The following is a 23,440-nucleotide window of genomic DNA, read 5'->3' on the forward strand; positions in this document are numbered from 1 at the left end:
CCCAAATCAAAACACAATTCTTGACGAAAGTCATTGTCCATAAGTGGTTGTCAAGAGTCCAGTTTTGCCTGATTTACAGGGCATCGCTATGTATCACTTATCATCAGGTGTTGTTAAGGTCACGTGTAAAGAAGGTTTGCTCCAGAGCTATGACAACATCGACTATCAAATACTCTCTTCATAATTGCTTGGGAATAAAGTGCTTTACAAGTCAGACGGAAGAAGGAAAATGCTTTTAAGTTGATTTTAGGCTACCTCTCAGGCTTTATATTGACCAATCGCTCATCCTAGTATGAGCGACACAGCTTGTGCTGCACAATGACGACGCAACGAATATATTTATCACGAACCCTACCTTCTCTCCTCCGACGCACTGTTCATATACCCAATAGGAAACGATCGATAGGACTTTCCTGGAAATATCATCGAAAGTACAGCACAGAAGCCAAATCAGTGCCACCAGCAGAAAACCCTACCTCTCCCGACCAGCCTTCCGTACCTTCGCATCTCAATCCCTCACCCGAAGACTATTCTCGATTCATTTTCCAGGATAAATGTCGCTCGGTAATCTACGCTGGCACAGGCGGTAACGGGTGTGTGTCGTTTCTCCGGGAGAAATACGTTGAAGAAGGCCCACCGAATGGCGGCGATGGCGGGAGTGGTGGGAGCATCTACATCCAGGCCGTTGAGGGGCTTACGAGTCTACATAAGCTTGCTCGCAGGGGCGTCATAAAGGCTGGCCGAGGGAAGAATGGACAGGGTAAGAGCAAAGGCGGCAGACGAGGTGAGGATGTTCTCCTTCAGGTGCCTGTTGGTACAGTGGTGCGTGAAGTGAGCAGGTATGATCCAGTTGCAGAGGAATGGGCACTTCGGAAAAGGCAGAGAGCCCAGGAGAAACCCGAGGAAGTCGACGAATTAGACGAGATTGGGCTGCCATCTATTCGTCACGATCGATGGGTACTTTATCCAGGGGCAAATCCTTCGGATTTCTTGACCACGGTGTTTCCAAGGAACCCACCTAGGAGACAGCATATCGCTGCCTTGGAACCAAAAGCCCCGATTCATCTTGATCTGTCGCAACACATGGATAAACCCATTCTGCTCGCTGCCGGGGGTGTCGGTGGCTTGGGAAACCCGCACTGGGTGTCCCGTTCGATTAATCGACCGAAATTTGCCTCTAGAGGAGAAAGTGGCATGCGCCTTGAGTTAGAATTCGAGTTGAAGCTGCTCGCCGATGTTGGGCTCGTTGGGAAGCCTAACGCTGGAAAAAGTACACTGCTCCGATCGTTGACCAACAGTCGCACACGGATTGGGAACTGGGAATTCACGACATTGTCGCCAAACATTGGAACGGTCGTCATCGATGATTTTAAAGGACGGCCACTGGTTGAATCCAAGGGAAAGGCCCCGCGAACTAACTTTACCATTGCCGATATCCCTGGCTTGATTGAAAACGCACATCTCGACCGTGGCTTGGGCTTAGGTTTTCTGCGACATATCGAGCGGGCGGGTATCCTGGCTTTTGTGGTGGATCTTAGTGCTGGAGACCCCATCCAAGGACTTAAGAACTTGTGGCATGAGCTCGGCGAGTACGAGCGGGTACGTGACACAGAACCAGTGCTTAAAGAAGGGGATGATTCCCTCGCATGGGTTCCACCGACCCATGGCCTACCTGAGCTTCAGTCCGAAGTTCCTGAGACGTTCTCTAACTCAGAGCTTCCCGATCTTACTCTTCCCCCTATTCACACAAAACCTTGGTTCGTTGTAGCTACCAAGGCTGACCTGCCAGAGACTCAGGAGCAGTTCAAGAAACTGCGAGGCTATCTTTCAGCTGTGGAGAACGCTCAGGTTGAGCATCCCGGAGGTCATTCTGATGGCTGGAGGGAGAAGATATACGCAGTTCCTGTGAGCGCCATGAGAGGAGAAGGTGTTGAGCGCATTCCAAAACTTGTCATGGAGTTCCTGCAATGATCGCCATCAGATCAGCAAATGCAGCTAGGATTCAAAGTAATATTCACTATACAGTGATATCTTGACTTCAGTCTTTGTACTTATAGGATCCTTGTATATTATTCACATTGGAGATATTTGAGAACTTCAAGCACCTATTTACTTGAATAACCTCAAATTATGGGTTGTTGTAATCTTTATTTTGAGCTACTAAATATTGTTGTCGGACTTAAAAAAATAATCCCCGCATGACGTTGCGGTAAAATTAGAGTGAACCAAAAAAAATACGCGTGGCCGCAACAAATGCGATGCTCATCTTTTACAAACCACCGTTCTCTAACCATACCCCCACTTACATATTGGTGCCGGTGTTAACAATTCTATCCGGGTATTGTCTCTCAAACCTCTCACCAGGGAGACAATGGTTCACCTCCACCAAATCATTCCTATCGCACTCTCCGCTATCGCAGATCCAGCCTCCGACGACCCCATCCTCGAATGTCTCAACCACGACCTTGAGGCCCATCGGGAACTCGTTTTAAATACCCCGGACGAGGCTCTGCATCTTGCCGATACGAATCTACGCGTTTTCCCATTCAAAGATGTCCAAACATGCTGGCGACGCCTGTACACAGACGCGACTGTCGTCAAGGCTTGTCTCAACATATGCCACAACTGTGAATTTCCACGCGAAGGAAACTCGCACAACGACAATGCGACACACAATGTATCAGTTTATCCGCATTTGCTCTGCGACATGAACAAATGCATGGGTAGTGGAAAGGAGCGGGAGGCGCTGAAGGTGTCCCCCAATGCGCCATGGTTATCACACACTATACGCATTCTCGACAAAGCCTTGATCATGACCGGTGCTCCTTTGCGCGAATCACTCATCGAATCTCTACTCGATGCGCTTCAGGATGCCACTATATCCTCTGAAGATGGAGGGGCCAAGGGTGAAAACCCCCAAGACATCGATGATACATCAGACCGAGCCGCGAAGCGCAGAAAACTTTCTCCTCCGCTGTTTTTACCAGATACTATCCCTGCCCCCGAGCTGAAAAACCCCATCCCTCGCATTTCGGCTCCTTCATTCGACTCTATCGAACATCATATTCGTCATGTCAAGACTCCCTTGGTTATTACCGATGCCGTCGAACACTGGCCGGCGATGTCGAGTAGGCCCTGGGCCTCGAAAGATTACTGGTTCGATCGCACCTTTGGCGGACGGAGACTTGTTCCAGTGGAGATTGGGCGATCGTATACAGATGAGGGATGGGGACAACGAATAATGGAATTCCGGGACTTCGTCGACCGATATCTGTGGCATGGCCAGATGCAGTCTTCAAACCATTTTGACAGTAAACAGTGCCAAGATGGGGTCGAAGACGATGAGGGGCATACCGGCTACATGGCACAACACGATCTGCTGGCTCAGATTCCAGCTTTACGAAAGGATATTTGCATCCCCGATTATTGCTACATTGATCCACCGGGGCCGGAACCCGGAACACCGGTATACATGAAGAAGCTCTGGGAGCAGGAAAGAAAACTTAACGGGACAGGCTCGCAGCCAGCATCTACTGGCCAGGATAGCCAGCACGATGATGACAATGATAGCTCGGCTTCGGAGCTGGGTCTCCCCGCTGATCCGATCATCAATACCTGGATCGGTCCCTCTTGGACTATATCGCCTCTTCACCATGACCCGTACCATAACATTCTGGTCCAGGTCGTGGGCGCGAAGTATATCCGTCTCTACTCTCCGAGGACGCCCGCGTCCCAAATATATCCGAAAGGAATGGAAGCCGTCCAGTCATCGGAGAACAGAGATAATGCGGACGGTAAAGCCAATGAACCACGGCTCATTGATATGTCCAACACATCGCAAGTCGACCTTGCAGCTATCGAACTCTCCCCCGCCGAGTCCGACCAATGGGATGCAATGTGGCCGGGCTTTATGCAGGCGGAATACGTTGAAACGGTCCTCCAAGAAGGGGAGTGCTTATATATTCCTGTTGGGTGGTGGCATTATGTGCGTGGCCTGAAGGCAGGAATCAGCGTTAGTTTTTGGTGGGAATAAAACCTTTACGATTACGATGGCGTTCTTTACGTGTCTTGTCAGATACCCTATATCGGCTAGTTATTATCTTCAAGAGCAGGAATGGGGTTGTGGAGTTCAGGTGTTTTCTCTTTCTTTTTCTGTCAACATATTCAGGCATTGATTTACCTGTCAAATTCATTGATCATTGCCTACAGGTATCAAAGTATTGTTGTATAAGATTCGGACAAACACCATAGTGCCGGATAGCTTTCCAGTTCAATTATTTCTCACCAATACCAAGGGCTTCCCGGCTTCTATAGAATCACCCGGTTGAACCAGGACCTTTTCCACTGTCGCGCCAGCGGCATGCAGTTCCGTTCGCACTGCGATTTCGAGTTTCATCGCCTCCAAAATAACCACAACCTGGCCCTCATCGAGCTTGTCACCCTGTTTGACCTCGATTTTCCAAATATTAGCATTCAACGGAGCTTCGATTGGAAGAATCTGAGGGTCTAAAATGGCACTTAGTAAGCATTCTTTCGTGTTGCTATGCCTCCCTTATTCCCAGAAAGAAATATGGACTAGAAGTTTGTACATACCTTTCAATAAACTCTCAATAGCATCAACCGGGACACCTTTCTCCGCTTTCTCCTTTGCCCATCGTTCTAAGAGTTCCGCCTCGAGTTTGTCCATCTCGGCTTGTGCTTTGCGCTGGCGTGCTCGGATGGTTGCTACTTCTTCTTTAGTGTCGCGGAGGAGCTTGTTGTGCTCTGCCATGTCGAAAATCACTTCTTCCCATTGGTATTCGTATCGGCCGCTGTTGAAGAGGGCCAACTCTTTTTCGTATTCTTCTTCTGATACGCGATAGAATGTGATTTGGTCGAATTCTTCGAAGAGCCATGGTCTATCAGGTGTGTATCCCCTCTTGGATCCTAGGATGTCGACGCCTGGGATCGTCATTCCAGTCATTTGGTAGCCTCCGGGAGAGTCCACATTGTATAAACTAGATGTGCACGAATCTTCCGTTAGGATTCGCTGGACAAAACCATACAAAACTGGTTGGTGTGGATATAAAGAAAGCACTACTTACGCCATGCAACTACCACCCCACGATACTGAGCCTGCAGGCGTATAGACTCGGCTAGGATTCATTTTCGGGCAGTTCATTCGCTGGCGCGGGTCGACTGGGAGTGCTAAAGGGAGCGCTGTAAAAAATCCAACGGATACGACCATTAATCGTGCAGTTAGATAGATATTTTCGACTTCTGCTTTTGTGAAGGCGTTGTTCTTTGCAACAAAATTCATGTTGTCTGGGAGGTAGGAGGCGTAAGGGCGCTGTGTCTCCATGTATCGTTCGATGGCGGTCTTTTGGCGCTGGCTTTCAAATGCGAGTGGAAGCTTGAATAGTCGGCTGGGCATCTTAGCTTCGCTGAGATCGCCCAGCTTGGTCTCGAGGTCACAGAGGTGGGCTATGAGCTTATGCTGAGGGAGTTTAGTGCCGTCGTAGTAGAGCATGAGGGCTTCATTCGCAGGGTTAGAACTATATCGTCTTGCTTAACAAAGTGAATCTTACAGTTTCCACATCCAATCATTGAGACCAGCCCGTTGGAGAAAGTGATATCTCCATTGCCTTCACTTAGGATTTTCTTCAGGGCAGTAACTCTACAGCGGTGGTTCAGGTCGAAGAACCCCATGCCGTAGTCGATCAGGATATAGTCGTCTCCCGCCTATTTGAAACACTTATTAGCATTAATTGCACCTTATAGCACTTCTGCAAATACTACCTACCTGTCGATAATTAACGAGCGGTTGAGTTCCCTGCTCCTGGATCTGGTGAACGACTCCAGTACCACGTATCTCTTTCGTCAGCGCTGGAGGGAGGGTATCCTTCAAAGGAGCTATGTTACTAAAGTTTCCTCCCTCTTGGCAACATTTGACAACTTCGCGAACAAATCTCTCTGTATGGTTGCGTGATGCTAAGGCATCTTCCAAAGAAGTAGCTCTGTACTTCAGTGTATCACCTGCTTTCGCCTGCCCTAGCTTCCACAGATCCGCCTTAACGATCGTGTGACTACTAATAAACCCGCCGAAATCCGGCGCATCCTGCGGGAAGATCACAGGGTCGTCACCTGTCCAGTTAAGTGAGCCTATAGCGTACCCATACTCTATCAGATTGGATGGATGGGCGCCACCCTCTCCTCCATCCGAGCGAGCCCACTTCGGCTTAGGTCCGAGAAGACGGATGCCGCCTCTTGCTGCATTGTGGGAGATCTTCCATTCCGTTTCGTACAGCATGTCAATACTATCGGGGGTAAGATACCCTTCATCGTAAGGACCCGGCATAGAAAGGAACTCCCAATGGTCAGTGTATTCGGGAATGAGGTGCTCCGGTATAGAGAGATTACCAAGACCATCGGGTACATTGTTAGTTATTGACAGTAAGTCACCGGATGCAAGCTGCCGACCTTGATAACCTCCGACGCCAACCATTGGAGATGTAGACTTCGACCCGAACCATTCGGCGACGTTCAAGAAACCTCCGAATACTGCTAGGTAGGCTCTGCAGCCATTCCCGATGGTCTTGCCAATCTTCAACCGTTGACCGGCTTCTATTTTAATTCTTGACCACATACGTACAGGGACGTTGTCAAGGCTGGCTTCAATGGGCGCCCCGCAGAGAGATATGAGTGCAGGTCCCAGGAAACGTAGTTCTGGCCCGCTTAAGGTTATCTCAAGGGCCTCCAACCCAACGGGGTTTCCCACAAGTGCGTTTGCGATACGGAACGCTAAAGGATCCATTGGCCCGGAATGGCAGAACCCTTTGCCCAAAGTTGGACGACCAGGCCAGTCCTCAATGAGCGTATAAGCACCACCAGACATAACATCAATAGCTGACAGCTTCCATTGAAAATCGGCCAGGAATCTGGTTAGGGTATTTCCGGCGACGAATCGTTCGTCAGTAAGAATCTCAACCATAAACTCCAGGTTAGTTGGGGGGCCGCAGATTCGGGACTGTGCTAATATCGTCCTCATTCCCTCAATGGTTTGCTCTCGGCTTGGGGAATGAAGCATGACCTTCGCCAGCAAAGGATCTGTTGGCTCAGATGAGTTTGTGCTCTTGTTATTACTGAATGTAAGTCAAAGGCAACGCACCATAGTTTGCCGATATTTTAATGCCTCTGTACACCCACGTGTCAATCCTTGACCCTGGCAGTTCCTTCCATTCCACATTCTGTAATGTTCCAGGACAAGGAGCAAAGTCTTTTGTCGGATTCTCGGCATATACTCTAGCCTCGATAGCGGCACCTGAAGGAGCATCAACTGGAATGCTCCTAAGAAAGGCTACCTCAAGGCCCTTCTTTCCCGAAAGTTGAGCATCTGCTTGATTCAGCATAAGTTCCACCAAATCAACACCGTAGCATAATTCTGTTATTCCATGCTCGACTTGAAGTCGGGTATTCATTTCAAGAAAGAAGAATGCACCAGTCTCATCGTCGACAAGATACTCGATCGTTCCGGCTGATCCATAATTGATAGACTCCGCAAGACGAACAGCGGCGTCGCCCAAGCTTTTGCGGAGCCCGGGGTTTCTGGTGACGAATGGACTTGGGCACTCTTCGATTATTTTCTGGTGTCTTCGTTGTATGGAGCATTCTCGTTCGCCAATAGCAATGGCCTTGCCGTCTCCATTTCCAAAGATCTGCACTTCGATATGGTGGCTAGACGGATAATATCGTTCAATGAACATTCCGGCATTTTTGAACAAGGTCTCTCCTCTAGACCTGACGGTAGCGAACGACTCGCGTACTTCATCTTCGGAACTGCATGTCAGTAGACCCATCCCACCGCCGCCAGCGGTAGCTTTGAGCATAACCTGGTGTGCAACATATTAGCTTTGCTAAGGAAGCAGGTTAGCCGATGGCATACCGGAAACCCTAGGTCTTTGGCTACCTTCACAGCCTCCTCCTCGCTCGTCACCAGGCCTGTTGATCCAGGTACGATAGGTACCCCAGCCTTTGTGGCGAGGTCTCGTGCCGTATGCTTCAGCCCAAATGCTTCGATACATTCTGGCGATGGCCCAGCAAAGACCATACCGGCCTTAGCAATGGCTCTTGCGAAGTCTGCATTCTCTGACAGAAAGCCATATCCTGGAATGATAGCGTCCACATGGTTACGCTTCGCTAGTTCAATTATTTGATCTCTAAGATACAGTCAGATGGTGGCCGTTGCAGAGAAGACCGGGAGAGAAACCCATCGATGTATGCTTTTGAAGGTGGCCCATCAAGCAGGAAGGCCTCATCCGCTAGTTGAACGTGAGCGGAAGCGGCGTCTGGTTCGGTGTAAAGAGCAATTGTTCGCAAATTTAGCTTTCTAGTGCAGTCAGTCGATTAGGGTTCAAAGCCCAGCGACAGGCATGGACTAGAGATTCGTACTTTGCTGTCTTCAAAATCCGCACGGCTATTTCGCCACGGTTTGCGACCAGTACTGTCTGGAGTGATTCCATCCTAAGTCAGAGTGCATTGATAGTAATTCTACAAGTCTCGCCGTTTGGGTGGTATCGGGTGTTTAATAGACTGAGTAGACAGACAAATTGTCAACCTCCTTCACCCTCCAGGTTGAAAAGTCCTCGGCACTATAGACCAATAGCAGGGATGCCATGACTTCAGATACGAATCACGGATCCTTGATAAAGTTGGAAGGTTGTCGTCTCAAATTTGGGGTTAGGCGTTGATGGATGGCAATAGGTTGGAGAAATTGGAGGCGTGCGGAGTCAATGCAGCGATAAGAGTGGGACACACCCCTCCTTTGCGTAGCTAGGGTGGGAAGCTGATATCATAAGAAGCTCTCCCTCGCAATCTAAAGATCTCTTCGTTTTCAAATAATACATTTTCGTGATTGTTGTATTCTCAGAGGAATCTGAAAGTCGGTTACATAAAAGCCCATGCATCATGGCTCCAATACAGCAGAAAGCACTGGTTAACTGTGATATGGGCGAAGCCGTATGTCGCTCTCCCTCCCCCTGGCTTTGCACTGTCGATATACTAAGTAGTTAATATGGCCTGTAGTACGGCAATTGGGCTTGTGGTCCTGATCTTGAACTCCTCCCCATGATTGATATCGCAAATGTTGCCTGCGGATTCCACGGTGGCGACCCTCTTATCATGATGGAGACTGTTAAGAACTGTAAAGCCCATAATGTTCGGATCGGCGCACATCCCGGGTTGCCGGACCTCCAAGGTTTCGGACGACGGGAGATGAAGCTGTCACCCGAGGAACTCACAGCTATGACCATTTATCAGGTGGGGGCACTTCAAGGTTTCTTAGACCGGGAGGGTGTTCCCCTCAATCACGTAAAACCCCACGGGGTACTGTACGGGATGATGTGTCGAGACTATGAGGTAGCCAGAGCGGTTATGCTTGGGATTCCCAAGGGCGTGCCTGTTTTTGGGCTTGCTGGGACCAATATGGAGAAGGCAGCCAATGATCTTGGGATAGAATTCTGGGCCGAATTATACGGTGACGTCAAATACGACTCGAGAGGAATGCTTGTCATTGACCGGAAAAAGAAACCTTGGGACCTTGGCGATGTGGAGCGACATGTCAGGCAACAGGTCGAAGAACAGTCGGTGACCGCGGTCGATGGGACTGTAGTGCAACTGCCATTGAAAGATTATCCTGTATCCATCTGTTGCCATTCAGATTCACCTGGTTGCGTGGATATTATTCAAATAACAAGAAAGGTGGCAGATGAATTCAACCAGAAACATGGGAAATGAACCTGAGGGAGATGTGTATGTATATATATATGATCTTCCTCCGCTCAACCATGAGTACAAGAAGTAACACGAAAGTTGTCGTGGGATCGAATGTATAACCTCTAAGCTACTGAAGGGTTAGTGAAGTTGAATCGAAATGGTTGAACATTAAGGGAAAACGGAGTAAACGACGTTGGTCTGAATGAGAACACTATGTATGCAAGACAAGTACTGCATGAAATTAACTGGTTTATATATAAAGATACGAAGTCACTCTTCAACAACATCCGATATGGTGTAATGGCTAACATCGCTGTCTCTCACACAGCAGCTCGGGGTTCGATTCCCCGTATCGGAATCACTTTTTTGTCCAATTGACTTGGTAATTAGTCTACGATAGTCTCTACCAAACATTGTGCAGATTATTTATCTCAGTCCAATCAATAAATACTAGACCCTTTGCGCTTCTTCTCTTCTCCCTTTTTCACCAGTCTATATCATACAGCAGAAACGAGTATCGATCACCCCCGAACTTGTTATGGGACTGTAGTAACCCCGCGCCATGTAGTATGTACTTATGTCGTTGTTCTGGCAATCCCTAGTTATACTGACTGGATCGACGTAGGTACTCATCGCAGCCTCCAGCCCCATCCTTGTCATCGAATGGTAGTTTACTCAGCAGTGATGATCAGTTGCTACTGGTTAAGCGCAGCCTCCATGTAACGTCAGGCAATGAATAGACACATACACACAACAGATGTTTATAGTTGTATGGAGTCTTCTCCTGTACGCATATACAGTAGAGAGACTGGAATGTACCGAAGATGTGTTTAGGAGACTTATTCGGTATGCTCCCCAAGCAAGTCAGTTCGGGAGCCTAAAGCCCGCATCGCGGGGGCCAACATTGGTGCAACCCGGTAATATGGAAAAGGGTATAGAACGTACTTGCCAGAGCGCCATGATATTTAGATTCGTAGACCGCGCATGGCCTGCACGTACATATTCACATGTGACATTGCCTCATTCTATGCATTTCCCACACAGGAAGTATATCGTCTCATGGTCTCCTGTGGATTGATAGATATGCCGTGCTATACCATCAAACCAAGACATGACTGCCTGACATCTAATCACAAAGTGTCTCATGTATTGAACCTGAGAAGCTTTGGCACGTCAGCCAGGCGAGGTCATAATGTAGCTCGTCAGAGGTGACATGCTCCCCCCAGAGAATGGTTAGAATCGGAGTTGCGGTATTACGCTAACTATGACAAAGCTTGATACCTGCAGCAGCAAATATCTGTGTACTCCCCTTAGGCCGAAAAGTTGACCAAGGATTAGATATAGGGTGATGTATTGTAGTCGTAGGTAAACTAGTCGTAGTGGCCCCATAATGACCATCCGTGTTTAGTATATTTAACGGGTGATGGCGTTTGCATTAGCGCAAGAGCTTATGAAACATGGGGCAGTGTGTAGATATCACATGGGCAAGGACAGTAAATATGGGAGCCGCAATTATGTAGAATCGATAACGCTTGATTTCATGCCAAGTTTCGGTTGTTTTGTTAATTCTTCGCAGCATACTCCGTACGGAGGAGAAGATCGAATATTTGGATGTACTTGTACTTAGTAGGGGGAGAGTTTCTCAAACTCCGGGCTCCGATATCGTCGGAGAAAACGGCCCGATGATTCATTGTTACTATCTTGGGTTAGTCCGGGCGTGGGAAAACCCCCGCACAGACATGTTTGGCCGAAAGAGGCATGGCGTTGTCATTGGAAGGGCGTGCAGATGAGTCGTGACCCAGTCTTTCTTTGATTCTTTCTCGCTGTCAATCAGCCATTGGATAACCGAGATCACCATGCCCATGGGTTATCGATAAAGTCGTTATCTCTATAATTTGATATGGGTCTTCGGCGGTGCCGATTGGGGCCGAATACGATCTTCACGCTCTGAAGGCGTGTCCCAAGACCAAAGACAGGTAGAAGGATGTGGTCCAAACATCGAAGGTGCTAGTACTAGTAGCAGGGTTGGTTTCGGCATGCTTTTGATACCCCAGACGAAAAAACCGTATCCTACTTCTCAGACCCCGTCGTCCATCCTCCCCCCACTACCCATTCCCTCTCAGTATTAACCGTTATCTTTATTCATCGGCGATTTGTTTCCCATTGAGGCTGCATTGATTATTTTCATTTCCCTAGACTGGTGCCACTGAAGCACCACAGCTTCTAGTTGACTCGTAACGGAGTTAAATTGGAGCATCACCACGAAAATGGAGTTCTTTGATTTCGATGGGGCCTCGTATGGGTCCCAGTCTCAAGTTCGTGACGATGATGTGGCTTCGGACAGCAGGGATTTCGATGAAAATGACGATGCTGTTGCCAACTACAAGTCACTTCTACTGGATCAACCCTCGGAATTCCCTAACAATTTGCCGGAGCAAGATGTTGAACCCGCCATCAAGCAATCCCCGGGTCCGGTCATGGATAACGGTGTCTATCCCATGGGTCGTGCTAAAGAGCCTTGTGACTTTTGCAGGAACATGGGACTGGACTGTTTTGTTGCCAACAGGGGTGTCATGCAAAACAGTGGGTGTACCTGTTGCATCTCGCTCTACCGAGAGTGTAGTTTCACCCATGCCAAAGCACCTGGTAAATTTCTGGACACGTTACACCCGATCAATGAGAATACCTACATTCCAACCGGTGGCTTAACGGGGAAGAAAGCACTTAAATCGGCTTACGGTGCAACCTTTGTTGGCGATGTCGATGGTCGCGGGGGAAAAGGTAGTTCGCGACTTTCGCGCGACGCAGTCCGCGTTCTCAAGACATGGTTATACGAGCATAGCGACCACCCGTATCCAAACGAGCAGGAGAAGGATGAATTGAAGCAGCGTACAGGGCTGAAGCGGACTCAAATTTGCAATTGGCTTGCCAATGCCAGACGGCGTGGTAAAGTTCGTCCCGCTCCACGCAGCAGCTCTCCGGTTCCCGGTGCTATGGATATCCCGAGGCAACAACAACTGGATATAACTCTCATGACTCCACTTGAGCGTTGGAAGCACTCCCCACCTGAAAACGAACCTGCTGCTACATCTGATATTCTCCGAGCCTTGGTGAACACTCCTTTAGATTCTGCTCGGCAGCGACCGTCTCAATCGAGTCACGTGCGCTCACATTCTCGGAAGACTGGGTCAAGCAATGACTCAAGCCATGGCAACTCAAATATATTCCGTGCCCCTTCTATTAGTAGCTTAGAGACAAGTCGGTCAGCCACCCACTCATCTATATCTGACCTGTCCTTCGCCTCCGCCTTCTCCCATAGATCCTCATTGGGGTCATTCGGTTCCATGGACCGAAAGGAACGTCGTCGCCGCCGTAAAGCTCCAGCACCCGTGAACGCTTTCAATCAACAAAAGACTCGCAGCACTCGTATCTTCCAGTGTACATTCTGTGCCGACTCCTTCCAGACCAAGTATGATTGGCAACGACATGAGAAATCGCTGCACTTAGCATTGGAGAAGTGGACCTGCTCGCCTCAGGGAGGTGTAGTTTTCCTGGACGGCGCAAACCGTTGTGTATTCTGTATGGCGGCTAATCCTGATAACGACCATCTTGAATCGCACAATTTCAGTACATGCCAAGAGAAATCGCCTTCTGAGCGAGCCTTCTATCGCAAGGACCATCTCAATCAACATCTGAGGTTGGTGCATGACGTGAAGTTCCACCCTTCAATGGATAAATGGCGAAGTAATACCTGCGAGATAAGATCGCGGTGCGGATTCTGTGCAACTATTCTCACAACGTGGAAAGACCGAGTTGACCACCTAGCTTCCCATTTCAAGAGTGGTGCCGACATGACTCAATGGCAGGGAGATTGGGGTTTCGATCCCGATGTCGAAAACTTGGTCGAGAACGCGATGCCCCCGTACCTCATCGGCCAGGAAAAGTTGACATTGGATCCTTACAAACCTTCACGCGCCACAGGGCAATCGCCAAGCTTGACCGTGCCAGGAGACGCCAACTGCTATGAGCGTCTCCAGCGCGAACTAATGGTTTTTATACATAACCGTATGGCTGCTGGTGTTACCCCAACGGATCAGATGCTTCAAGATGAAGCCCGGCGCATCATCTATGATAATGCCGATCCTTGGAACCAGACCTGCGCGGATAACCCAGTCTGGCTTGGAGTTCTTAAACGTGTCGCTGGACTTGAAGACGTTCCGGGCTCAGAGGATGTTCAATTCGCTAACTTGGGGATGCAACCACCTTATGCTGCCCAAGGTGGTCTACGGCGCCCGCCAGTTGAGACCAACTCCGTAGCTCGGAGTATATTCCATCGTCTTCCCTTCAGCCAAAGTCACTCTAGCTCTGGCTTCCAGAGTCCCGCATTCCTAAGCACGGGTCGGTCCTCAGCGGCAGCGAGCGTTCCAGCGAGCTCAAATGGTAGCTACGCTGGTAGCTTTGGAATGGTACCTCCTGTGGCACATTCTGGCTTATCCACTGATTGGGGAAGTAGTCTCTCAGCTGGTGTCTCATCATTTTCGACGCCTATGAGCGGCTCAGTGGACCCGTTCGTGCAAATGGGATTTGATCCTGAGTTCCTGCAGCAGTTGAATGACCGTTATGGGGAGCTGGATTTGGATGACTTACAAGGATTGGAATTGGGGGGAAACAGCCAGCATGAGGGTGACCTCCTTCCTGGAAGAGACGAAAGTAAAGTGGACACTTTGCCCGACTCTAACGTCGGGTCTGCACCCATCCCTATTCCCAGCCCAAAACACGCAGACATTTTGATGACCGATGCTGTTCCTTATCAAGGGCCGCAATCACCTGGTAAGGGTGGCTTCTGAGAGTGACGAGATAGGAGATGTATATAGTGGGCCGTGATTTTGGAGCTGTTCAAAAGTTTCGTGATGTATGTTTTTCTTTCTCGGGGGACTTTTCTTCTTTGTCTCAGTAACTTTCATGCATAGCTTCTCAACGATTCCCGACATGGCAGCGTGTTAGTTTATATAATGAAATTAATCCAAGACGATTTTGCCTTCCGTCTAATTAATGATCGCGTCAAGGGCGCAAATGTGTAAGCGCTAAGCCCGATGATTGGTTGCATGTGATGGGTGATCATCGGCAGGGCGTACCCGTGATCTTAGGAATGACACATAATTTACTACTAAGAAATACCAGGGACAGTTTGATAAATCATTTTTTGTTATAAATGAATTGTTGGCTGTCGGGAACTGATGTGTAGGTCGTAAGTACCGTTTGCCTGCCTGTCGTCTAGGGTTTGTAGATGTCAGTGACTTGTTTACTAGTTGGGATCTATCTTTAGTGTCTCCTTATCGGAAAGACTTCAAACTGTGGGTCAAAAGTCGTTGGATCGCCACTTTGACATGTGAAACTCGGAGGTTTTTCGCGCCTCAACGGTTTTTCCCTGCATGGATCGGATGTTTAAACAACTACAGCGTCATTTGAACCGTAGTTTCGCCCTCATCATGGCTGGAAAGTGCTCACAAAATATTTCCACGACGGACTCATCTGAATTGTGATACTCAAGTGATCATCTATCCCGATATTATGACACTACTGCGTCAGATCCAAGCTTCGTTTCTATCACCCGAGACCCGACCTTAAATTGCCCCTCATCTGATGCCCTGCGCTTATCACAAAGACAACTATGGAGAAAATAGAGACAATGGACGAGCAGGCAACTCTGGGAGACACAATGATTCTCTCTCAGGGGCTTCCCGACTTCCTCCCGGCTGCTATTCGGCGGCACATTCCCCGTCTTTATCCTTCGCTCCATCGCGCGGCGCAGTCGGACTCAAATATAAACGCAGCAAGAACAAGCCACAAACCCAAGGATCATAACTTCTCTCCATCTTTATCTGAGCCGGAGTTGACATTGTACGGACAAAAGTCCGATTTGGCCTCGGGGGACCTGCAACGCCCTGCTACTGCGGGCAGTAGTAGTAACGGTCATGACTCGTGTGGCTCTTCGGTTTCCGGGAAGTCATCGGATACTAGTTATATCACAACTTTCGAAGAGAAAAAAGGTGTAGAGTCTATGGGGTTTGCGATGTCCAAATATGAAGAGGAGTCAGGACTGCGCTGGAATCATATCGTTCCAGGTATGCACCCATATCAACATACTAACATGTGTTGTAGATGTAGACAAGTATAAGACCACCTCTGACTCTTTTCATATAGCATTTCAATTCCTTCAACATGCAGGAGTAGAAGCCCAGCGACGCGATTGTGACAGCCACCTGGTGCGGTCATTGTACATGGATGCACTATGCTATCTTCTTCAGGCTCTACCTGCCGACTTGACTTACGAAGAAACTGCAAGAATCAGAAATACCCTCCCTGGCAGAGTTTCCAGCTCTCTCGCTTCACCTTCTGCAGTTGGCTTCGTCAATCAACCTGTGAACACAAGGCATCCGGCAGAGCGATCTTATCTCCACCGGCTACTGGCCTCCAGTATTGTGCATTTATTTCTCCTGCTTCAGTTCCTGATGCCCTACCTCAAGATTGTGCTGCATAGACTCTACCAATTCGAACGGTCCCATCGGGTTACCGAGCGTGTCGTGTCGGCGAGCCTAGATGCTGCCGATAGCTTGGGTAAAAGGAGCTTGAGTCTGGGAACAACGGTCCTCAGTCTTCATGATGGGAAAGTAGGTGTTGCGGTGTCAAGCCTGGCTGCATGGTGGGTTGAGGGGATTGCAGGTGGAATTTACGAGGGGATTGGCGAGGGCATGACCATCTTAGGGTTCATTCGGCCAAATGCCGGTGTGGCTGGAGGGACACAACTGCAACCGATGCCAAGTACTTGAGGTTGGCCCTTAATTGCTGTATAAGTTATGTGGAGATGTTCAATAGACGGTGGACCAGAGGCTATTGGTGAGACAGAGGTCGGGATGCTATAAGGGCAGGTGCGTTTGCCTGATTGTTGCCTACTAGTATTTAAATAGACCCCTTGCGTTAGTGTTAACAACCGCAATCCATTGTTTTATTTGTCGCATCCTTTTCTTTCCCTATAGAACAGTTCTACTTTTCAATCAGGGGGTGACAATTAATTAACGGTGTCGTTGTGAATGCTGTACAATTCGACAGGCCACAGCTTGTTCGGCACATTACCCCCGGTTTACTATGGGTGACGATAATGATGATGTTGTTAAGCCTACCAAGGAGAGGTTTGATCGTGTGTTACGTGGAAGTTATGCATTATGGTCCAGTTATGTCGATCTCGAAGGCCCTACTACTCTCCCAATTGAATGCATTGATCTCAAACGCATCTTCGGCCGAACGCCATCATTCCTTGGACATGGGTTGATCCCCGAAAACGAGTCAGTCCCATTAAAATGCAGCGAGAGCTCAGGAACTCTTTACGTCAATGGTCATTCGACTTGGAAAACCTCCCACGGGACTTGCCGGCTGGGGCCTAAAGAAATACACCGCACGGTTCTGCTTGCGACTCAAGCTGCAATGAATGTAGAGCTCTCAGATTCTGTCCCATTCGCAGAATGGCCTGGCGTTCAGGGTCTTGAGGGGTACGACGAGGGCAACTACATCGCAGTATTATTTCTTGCTTGGGCGTATATACGGAGTGCTCGATGGTCTGCATTGTTGAACAGATCTCCTGAGCACTGGTGTATGGTTACCTTCAAGAAAGAGTCTCTCCGATGTGAGGCCCCAATGCCACAAAGCAGTATTGAAGTAGACACTGGTGATGATGCTACTGATGATGAAGTGCATTGGTGGGAAGCAATCTTTCAGCTTATGAAGGATGGAGCACAAAGACTATAGCGGGAGGACGTATGTCTCGCCTTGGGCTGTTGCGATATCTGGCGTCACACAGTTAAGAACTAAACAGTCTTCGAACGCCGAAATTAGACCGCCTTCTTCACATAGGGCTGTGGAGTATATGGTCAATGCTCGGCGGCCTTGTCTACAGCACTTTGCATCCCTTTTGTTTGGACCAAGTCAACATCGCTCCCTGCTCCGAAAATGAGTGCTACCTCTAAATACTCACTTGACTTGCCATACTCTCCATCAATTCACACTTATGAGCACTACGGCCTTCTTCCTCGCTACATGATGTTAAGCTGTGATGTGTGGGGCATTCGATCCCTGCTTCACATCGTATTCTTCAACCCAGACATCGAGTGTAACTCGGTGGCGGCCTGGATGAGTGCAGCATTCGCCGTTCTAGACCCAGTGACGCAGGCAGGGAATATCGTGAAGCTCCTCAAAATCCTTGCAACACGTCTACCAAAGTTAGCGCCACTGTGGCTCGGAGCTATGCTTGTGGATAACGTTAAGGCTTTAAGGCTATAAAGACTGGGTGTGTAGCTGTCGAGCTTCACACCGCGGCATGGACAGGCACAGTAGGGCCATTCATTACGCTGAGACCAGGTGTAAGTGATGACAAAGTGATCAGACGTGAGGACGAATGCCGACTACTTCATATCATCGGCTGTGGTTCCTATGCTAGACCTCCTGTGTGGCCATGGAGGCCTATCGGGGAAACTTTGCTTAACGATTCCGAGCTGGAGGCCCACAAACATGCCCAGTACAATTGCCATTGTTTAGAGTACCAGGCATGGGACTGGGAACTCGCAGACGGAAAAGGCTTGGAAGCCCGTGGGGCTGACGCCCATCAACCAGATGACAATGTTACGCAGATTGACTCTGTCCTCAAGAGTACCCCAAGTCAGTGTTCCATTGATTGCTTGTCAGATGACTTGTCAGCGAATCCAACACGAGGAATATTTGGATGGTTAAGATCAACTGGGTACCTAGCAAATGAAAGGCATGTATACAAGCATCCTTGGTTCGACGTTGGAGACTCTGATGAAGATGAGATTTTGGACAACCAGGGGATATTAGTAGAGCTAATGAGGCAGACAGACGTAAGGCAGTGGAGGATTAGCTCGATAGGAACTCATGATAATAATATTATCACTCTAGAATTTCCACAGAAGTCAATGGAGAAGGGGCTTGAGAAATGTAATAGTAGGTGTTCGGAGATAGCGGACATAACCTATTTCTTTTGTAAGGATGCTGGGGAGCTTGACCGCCCTATTGAAATAGGAAGGCGGTTTGATGAAACCGCCATAGTCAAACCTCAGAACCTCCGACCGAGGAAAAGGGGTTTGACTGTATATTTTGGTGCTATGAATTCCAGCAAAAAGCTTCTTTAGATCTGTAAAATATGTAACATAATGAGTACATTTCAGGAACAACAATGGATTTTTTTGAGTGAAAAACAAATCGCTTTTTACGGTATGATAAACCGGAGACGCTGACTGTGCCAAAGATACTCTGTACATTAGGTATTCAATGAGCCACCCCGCGGAAGCGTTCAAATAATTCTGCCAGAAAATAGAGTAGCCGTCGCGTGTTCCTAAGCGGTAACTCAGCAGCAGCATCACCGTCTCATGCAGCAATATGTCCACCTCCAGATTGCCTAATATCCCCGCTCTGCGTAAACACCAACTTCTCCTGGAATTGTGAGTTATGCTTACTCTATTTATTTCGTTACAGAACGAAGCCAAATTGACATACTTCAACTGTAGTGCGAGTTTAAATCATGCAGCCCCTCCAGGACTCTATGTGAGCCCTGCCCCGAATGATCCTACTCTTTGGACGGGTGTCTTATTCGTTCGTAGTGGTATGATATATTTCTTCTGATTAGGATAAGCAAAACCACTTGTAACTAACCTAGAGCTAATTAATTTTTCTGATGATGTTTAGGTCCATATGCTTCTGCTATCCTCCGTTTCCAGATCCGATTTCCACCTTCATATCCCGATCTCCCACCTTTGGTGACCTTCTCTACCGATGTATTCCATCCGTTGATCGTTCCCCTTACGACATATACCTTTAGCACAAATGCTTCGAGCGAAGATCCCGTCAGTGCTTCAGACGAGGAGCGATTACCGCCTGGCGGATTTAGTCTCCGACATGGATTTCCCCACTGGTTTGGCCGAGGTAAACGAAGTGTGGTCAATTCAGCAGACTCTTCGAGAGCTGTGAGTATTAGTGGCTCCAATATCGGTGTTGATGCAGCCGGCAAGGACTCGCCTCAGCACCAAAACGACGCCTCTAGACCTACATCTCCGTCGAAGAATCAAGGGGATATTGATCGAGAGGAGAGTGCTACCTCAGCACCAGAGGAGAAACTAGTGGAACTAGGGGAAAATGTCCCGGTTACTGCTTTATTGAATTATATCCGCTCTACATTCGATGACGAAACAGTTCTCGACTCGTTGCCACTCGAAGCTGCTGGAAATCCAAGCGCTTGGCATGCGTGGAAGGCTCACAGAAAAGATAGCAGTAACTCGGCCTTTACAAGTAGCTCTAAAAGAGGAACCCCGCAGGCGCGGCTTCCCGGTGATTGGCACTGGGATGGAATTTGGGCTAAGCGTGTCCAAGATGAGGTCGAGGCGAGTCATTCGGAAGCAACATTGTTTGGCAATGCGACCCGAAGTGGAGGAACTGAGGATACGGTAAGAAGAGCCTCCTCTCAGTGATCCCTGAATCGCTGGACCCTACAGGCAGCTCGTGGTGACTATCGCTGACCGAAGCTTGCAGATACGTTTCTCTCGATTAGACGACGCTACGTTGACCTCAATTAAAGAGATGATAAACCCACGGGCGGAAGCAGCGCACCAGTAGTTCGATCCCTGCGATTTATACCCAATTCATTGTCCATGTATACAGGAAAGAATTAATATCTGTACAAACCCTGGCCCTCTTTTTTCCTCATTCGCGTTTAGCGCCCTTTGGCACGCTCTTTCCCAAAGAAGAAGCTGTTTTATGTATATCGACGATTTTCCGCAACGGGGTAGAAGGCTTCTCTTCAAGATCTGTCCATTACCTACCAAAAACATCCTCATAGCTCTTTGCATACCGAATACCCGCCGCATCCATCGAAGTAAATATACCTGCAAGCATGGCTAAGAATTACGATACCTTCGTCGTCATTGGATTAGTTACTATTCCGATATTCCTTATCGGCGTCATCTTCATGATGGCTCTGGCTCTTTCGGGGGCCTGCAGTGGTCGGCTTCACACTCACTATCTTTTTTGCATCAATCCTCAGGAGAGACAGAAGGAGAGAGCCGCTGCTCGCGGCAGTTCTGACATCCCCGATATAACAATCTCTCCACCGGCGCCCTGTGTAAAACAGGAACCAGACCAGGAGAAGGACATGGTTTGAAGGAGGGCTTTGGTTCCATATTCTCGGCGACGGGAGGCAGCTGAAGAAAATAAAGACGATGTACCTGAACCACGCCGTTATCCCTATCCTGATCCGTGACTCGCAATTTCGGACCGTTGATTAGATGAGTACTCGACTACTACTAGATGTCAACCGGTTGGTGTTGCAGACTGTTACCGGAGGATTAGTTGCTGCTGGCCGAGTCAATCTTAGCTAAGAGATGGTGGTTGCTTCGTCACTTGCAGGCTGGGTAAAATTCCTATGCTTCATCCGTACCCTGGTCCTATACTTAATGGTTTATAATCAAGGATGAATTTTGTGATTCTTTAACTTTTGTTCAACTTTGGAGGTGTGATACAGGCTTTAAAACGCACCATCTCTTTTCTTAGTTTTGCAACGGCAGAGATTCGCCATGCAATAAGTAATACAGTTGGAGTATGATGCAGGCAAATGCGAAGACTATAATAAGAATTGACTACCTCGATCACTATCCTAACAATGATATTACTCAACTACAAAATTTCTCAAGATAGGCGCATTATCTTCAGACTGCTTCTTATTCCAGACTGGTTCCCCGTCGTCATCGAACTCAGCCCACTGGAAGAAACCGCAGCTCTTTTTGCCAGGGGCAAAGCCTCCATAACACGTCCACATATACCTCCCTCTAGTTTCCCTTTTGCGCTGAGCGCAGCGCAGAATGGCATGCATACCACACCGACAACGAGGGGTGTTCCGTGGATGAAGGGAGTCGCGATACCAGCGATAAGTGATATTAATGCGGCGGTTTCCGGAAAGAGGGTGTGGTGAGACTGTCTGGGCAGGTGCGATGGCATGTTTCCACTCTTCTTGCATTTCGGCATGCATAACCAGCAAAGAGTTATGGGGGAGATGAATGGAAATTTGACCTTGAGCATCAGCGCGAACGTCAGATGCCTCTCGTGACTGCTTCGGCTCAGGTTGTGGTGCAGGCGTGTCTTTTTCACTTTGAGGGGTCTCTTCATCATCATTGTTGGGTACGATCCGCCGGACGCGGAATTCTCGTTCTACGCCTAAGCTCAGACTACCGATGATGGCTCGCGGACCAAGGTAAGTCAGTTCGTCCGAGTGATACCCTACGCTCTCCGTAGGACCATCGTAGCAATTGACGAATGCGGCATTTGGCATCCATTCTTTCGGAGACTGGTACTTGAGCTTTTCTCCGCCGGGGTAGAAGGTTTTAATCCGGTGACGTACTTCATCGTTCACAGTGCATTGCACTTTGGCGGAAACAGCTTGCATATGCGGCGTGATCTGACGCACATTCGACCGGTAGGTCCCGCCGTACGTGTATTCTGATGTGTGCTGGCGGTACTCCTCCGGTGTAGAAACGTATACGCTAGCTGAGTGAGGACTCTCAACTGTTCGATCAAATAGCTGAAACTTATATCTAGAAAAATACTTGGATTCCTCCAGAAGCTCTAGGAGGAGTGCACTGGCCTGCTCCGCTGGAAGAAAATTGTGGATGATTGTACATGGCGTGTGGGCCGCGACGTCCTCTGGGGAGTATAGATGTAGCGTTTTCCCCTTCTTAGTCAGTGGTCTTCGTTTGATGGGTGACTCTTTCCCCTCGTCTGGTTGGAGGACAAGGGACGTCAAAGACGTCTGTATAGATGGTGTACCCGGCACCACCCGCTTCTTGGTGGGAGGGATTTGTGTTGCAATCATAGATGCGGCGACTTCCACCGACCCACCACCTGAAACGAGAACATCTAGGAGGGTCTCCTGTGCAATATCTGGGAAAAGTGAGACGAGGAGTGCTAGCTTTACATCTGTTGAGTCCTCATCCAGGAGTGGCGATTCTGATGGTGATGCCGCCTGCGGGATTGGTGAGCTGGGCCGTGGCCTCTTCCGGGTTATGAAACGGTCCATAGATAGGACTCGCGACTCCAATTTGAAGCCATGAGGCATATAAGTCTATGGGTTTGTGATGAGACTTTGGAATGAAAGAGTCAAGTTAAGATGCGATTAATATTTCCGAGCCACGTGATTGCTGCGTAAGTGACCAATCAGGTGTTGAGAAGCATACCGTGGAAGTACTAGTAGTAAACCTCTTGTACATAGTACTAGTAGTATATGAATAGTAGTAGCTGTGTATTGTACATCCCTCTGACTCATCCTCCCCAGCTAACATGTTCACCGACGCATCCTCGCACAAGGTATCACAGAGCTGTACGCTAGAACCGAGCCCGCCCCCCCAAAAATTCGACATCCACGATATGCCGACTGATTCGTTCATCGGCGTCAAAATACCCCCGAAGTCCGTTGGTTTGACCACCTACAATCTTATTCGCGTGGTAATTATAGGGCGTCTGTAGGATGGGGCATTGCTTGTGCTTTATTGCAGCATCAGATGTGGTTAAACTTCATAGCGGCTCCTCATTTGGTCTATGAAGACATATGCAAACCAAGCCATGGAGAGTTGGTCTTGGT

At 48.6% G+C, this 23,440-nt stretch overlaps 10 protein-coding genes and 1 non-coding gene across 11 annotated transcripts; 9 read left to right on the forward strand and 2 right to left on the reverse strand.

Moving 5' to 3' along the window:
• Nucleotides 1-178: 178 nt before the first annotated feature.
• On the forward strand, nt 179-2,226 carry BDV38DRAFT_235363 (GTP-binding protein Obg). Its single transcript, XM_032053332.1, has one exon. The coding sequence runs from the start codon at nt 319-321 to the stop codon at nt 1,969-1,971; it is 1,653 nt and encodes a 550-aa protein (XP_031918702.1). The 5' UTR covers nt 179-318; the 3' UTR covers nt 1,972-2,226.
• A 425-nt stretch (nt 2,227-2,651) lies between these two features.
• On the forward strand, nt 2,652-4,133 carry BDV38DRAFT_235365 (putative JmjC domain protein). Its single transcript, XM_032053333.1, has one exon. The coding sequence runs from the start codon at nt 2,708-2,710 to the stop codon at nt 4,031-4,033; it is 1,326 nt and encodes a 441-aa protein (XP_031918703.1). The 5' UTR covers nt 2,652-2,707; the 3' UTR covers nt 4,034-4,133.
• Nucleotides 4,123-7,795, reverse strand: BDV38DRAFT_235368 (bifunctional urea carboxylase/allophanate hydrolase; the record flags this gene model as incomplete). Its single annotated transcript, XM_032053334.1, has 6 exons — nt 7,148-7,795; nt 5,783-7,086; nt 5,568-5,721; nt 5,085-5,514; nt 4,594-4,997; nt 4,123-4,506 (listed from the first exon to the last, which is right to left on the reverse strand). Coding segments are annotated over exons 1-6 (3,119 nt in total), but the record flags the coding sequence as incomplete, so codon positions are not given.
• Nucleotides 7,796-8,943: 1,148 nt separating this feature from the next.
• Nucleotides 8,944-9,771, forward strand: BDV38DRAFT_267838 (LamB/YcsF family protein; the record flags this gene model as incomplete). The annotated part of the gene is made up of 2 exons (XM_032056658.1): nt 8,944-8,994; nt 9,061-9,771. The coding sequence occupies 2 exons, from the start codon at nt 8,944-8,946 to the stop codon at nt 9,769-9,771; spliced, it is 762 nt and encodes a 253-aa protein (XP_031918705.1).
• A 265-nt stretch (nt 9,772-10,036) lies between these two features.
• On the forward strand, nt 10,037-10,108 carry BDV38DRAFT_t35. Its single transcript has one exon. It is a non-coding gene; the product is annotated as a tRNA-Glu (tRNA).
• A 1,381-nt stretch (nt 10,109-11,489) lies between these two features.
• On the forward strand, nt 11,490-14,973 carry BDV38DRAFT_127962 (putative homeobox and C2H2 transcription factor). The gene has a single exon (XM_032051253.1). It carries the CDS (start codon nt 12,018-12,020, stop codon nt 14,595-14,597), a length of 2,580 nt encoding a protein of 859 aa, XP_031918706.1. The 5' UTR covers nt 11,490-12,017; the 3' UTR covers nt 14,598-14,973.
• Nucleotides 14,974-14,993: 20 nt separating this feature from the next.
• On the forward strand, nt 14,994-17,280 carry BDV38DRAFT_235375 (uncharacterized protein). The gene is made up of 2 exons (XM_032053335.1): nt 14,994-15,875; nt 15,955-17,280. The coding sequence occupies exons 1-2, from the start codon at nt 15,422-15,424 to the stop codon at nt 16,578-16,580; spliced, it is 1,080 nt and encodes a 359-aa protein (XP_031918707.1). The 5' UTR covers nt 14,994-15,421; the 3' UTR covers nt 16,581-17,280.
• On the forward strand, nt 16,897-18,950 carry BDV38DRAFT_267840 (uncharacterized protein; the record flags this gene model as incomplete). The annotated part of the gene is made up of 4 exons (XM_032056659.1): nt 16,897-17,496; nt 17,659-18,063; nt 18,108-18,659; nt 18,729-18,950. 4 exons carry the CDS (start codon nt 16,897-16,899, stop codon nt 18,948-18,950), a joined length of 1,779 nt encoding a protein of 592 aa, XP_031918708.1.
• A 247-nt stretch (nt 18,951-19,197) lies between these two features.
• BDV38DRAFT_278165 (putative ubiquitin-conjugating enzyme) lies at nt 19,198-20,427 on the forward strand (the record flags this gene model as incomplete). Its single annotated transcript, XM_032058657.1, has 4 exons — nt 19,198-19,259; nt 19,326-19,420; nt 19,504-20,258; nt 20,344-20,427. The coding sequence occupies 4 exons, from the start codon at nt 19,198-19,200 to the stop codon at nt 20,425-20,427; spliced, it is 996 nt and encodes a 331-aa protein (XP_031918709.1).
• A 277-nt stretch (nt 20,428-20,704) lies between these two features.
• BDV38DRAFT_278166 (uncharacterized protein) lies at nt 20,705-21,095 on the forward strand (the record flags this gene model as incomplete). The annotated part of the gene is made up of 2 exons (XM_032058658.1): nt 20,705-20,965; nt 21,027-21,095. 2 exons carry the CDS (start codon nt 20,705-20,707, stop codon nt 21,093-21,095), a joined length of 330 nt encoding a protein of 109 aa, XP_031918710.1.
• A 380-nt stretch (nt 21,096-21,475) lies between these two features.
• BDV38DRAFT_278167 (putative CUE domain protein) lies at nt 21,476-22,918 on the reverse strand (the record flags this gene model as incomplete). The annotated part of the gene is made up of 1 exon (XM_032058659.1): nt 21,476-22,918. One exon carries the CDS (start codon nt 22,916-22,918, stop codon nt 21,476-21,478), a length of 1,443 nt encoding a protein of 480 aa, XP_031918711.1.
• Between the last annotated feature and the right edge of the window lie 522 nt (nt 22,919-23,440).

This window comes from Aspergillus pseudotamarii (assembly GCF_009193445.1).
Source record: "Aspergillus pseudotamarii strain CBS 117625 unplaced genomic scaffold BDV38scaffold_4, whole genome shotgun sequence".
Taxonomy (NCBI): Eukaryota; Fungi; Ascomycota; class Eurotiomycetes; order Eurotiales; family Aspergillaceae; genus Aspergillus; species Aspergillus pseudotamarii.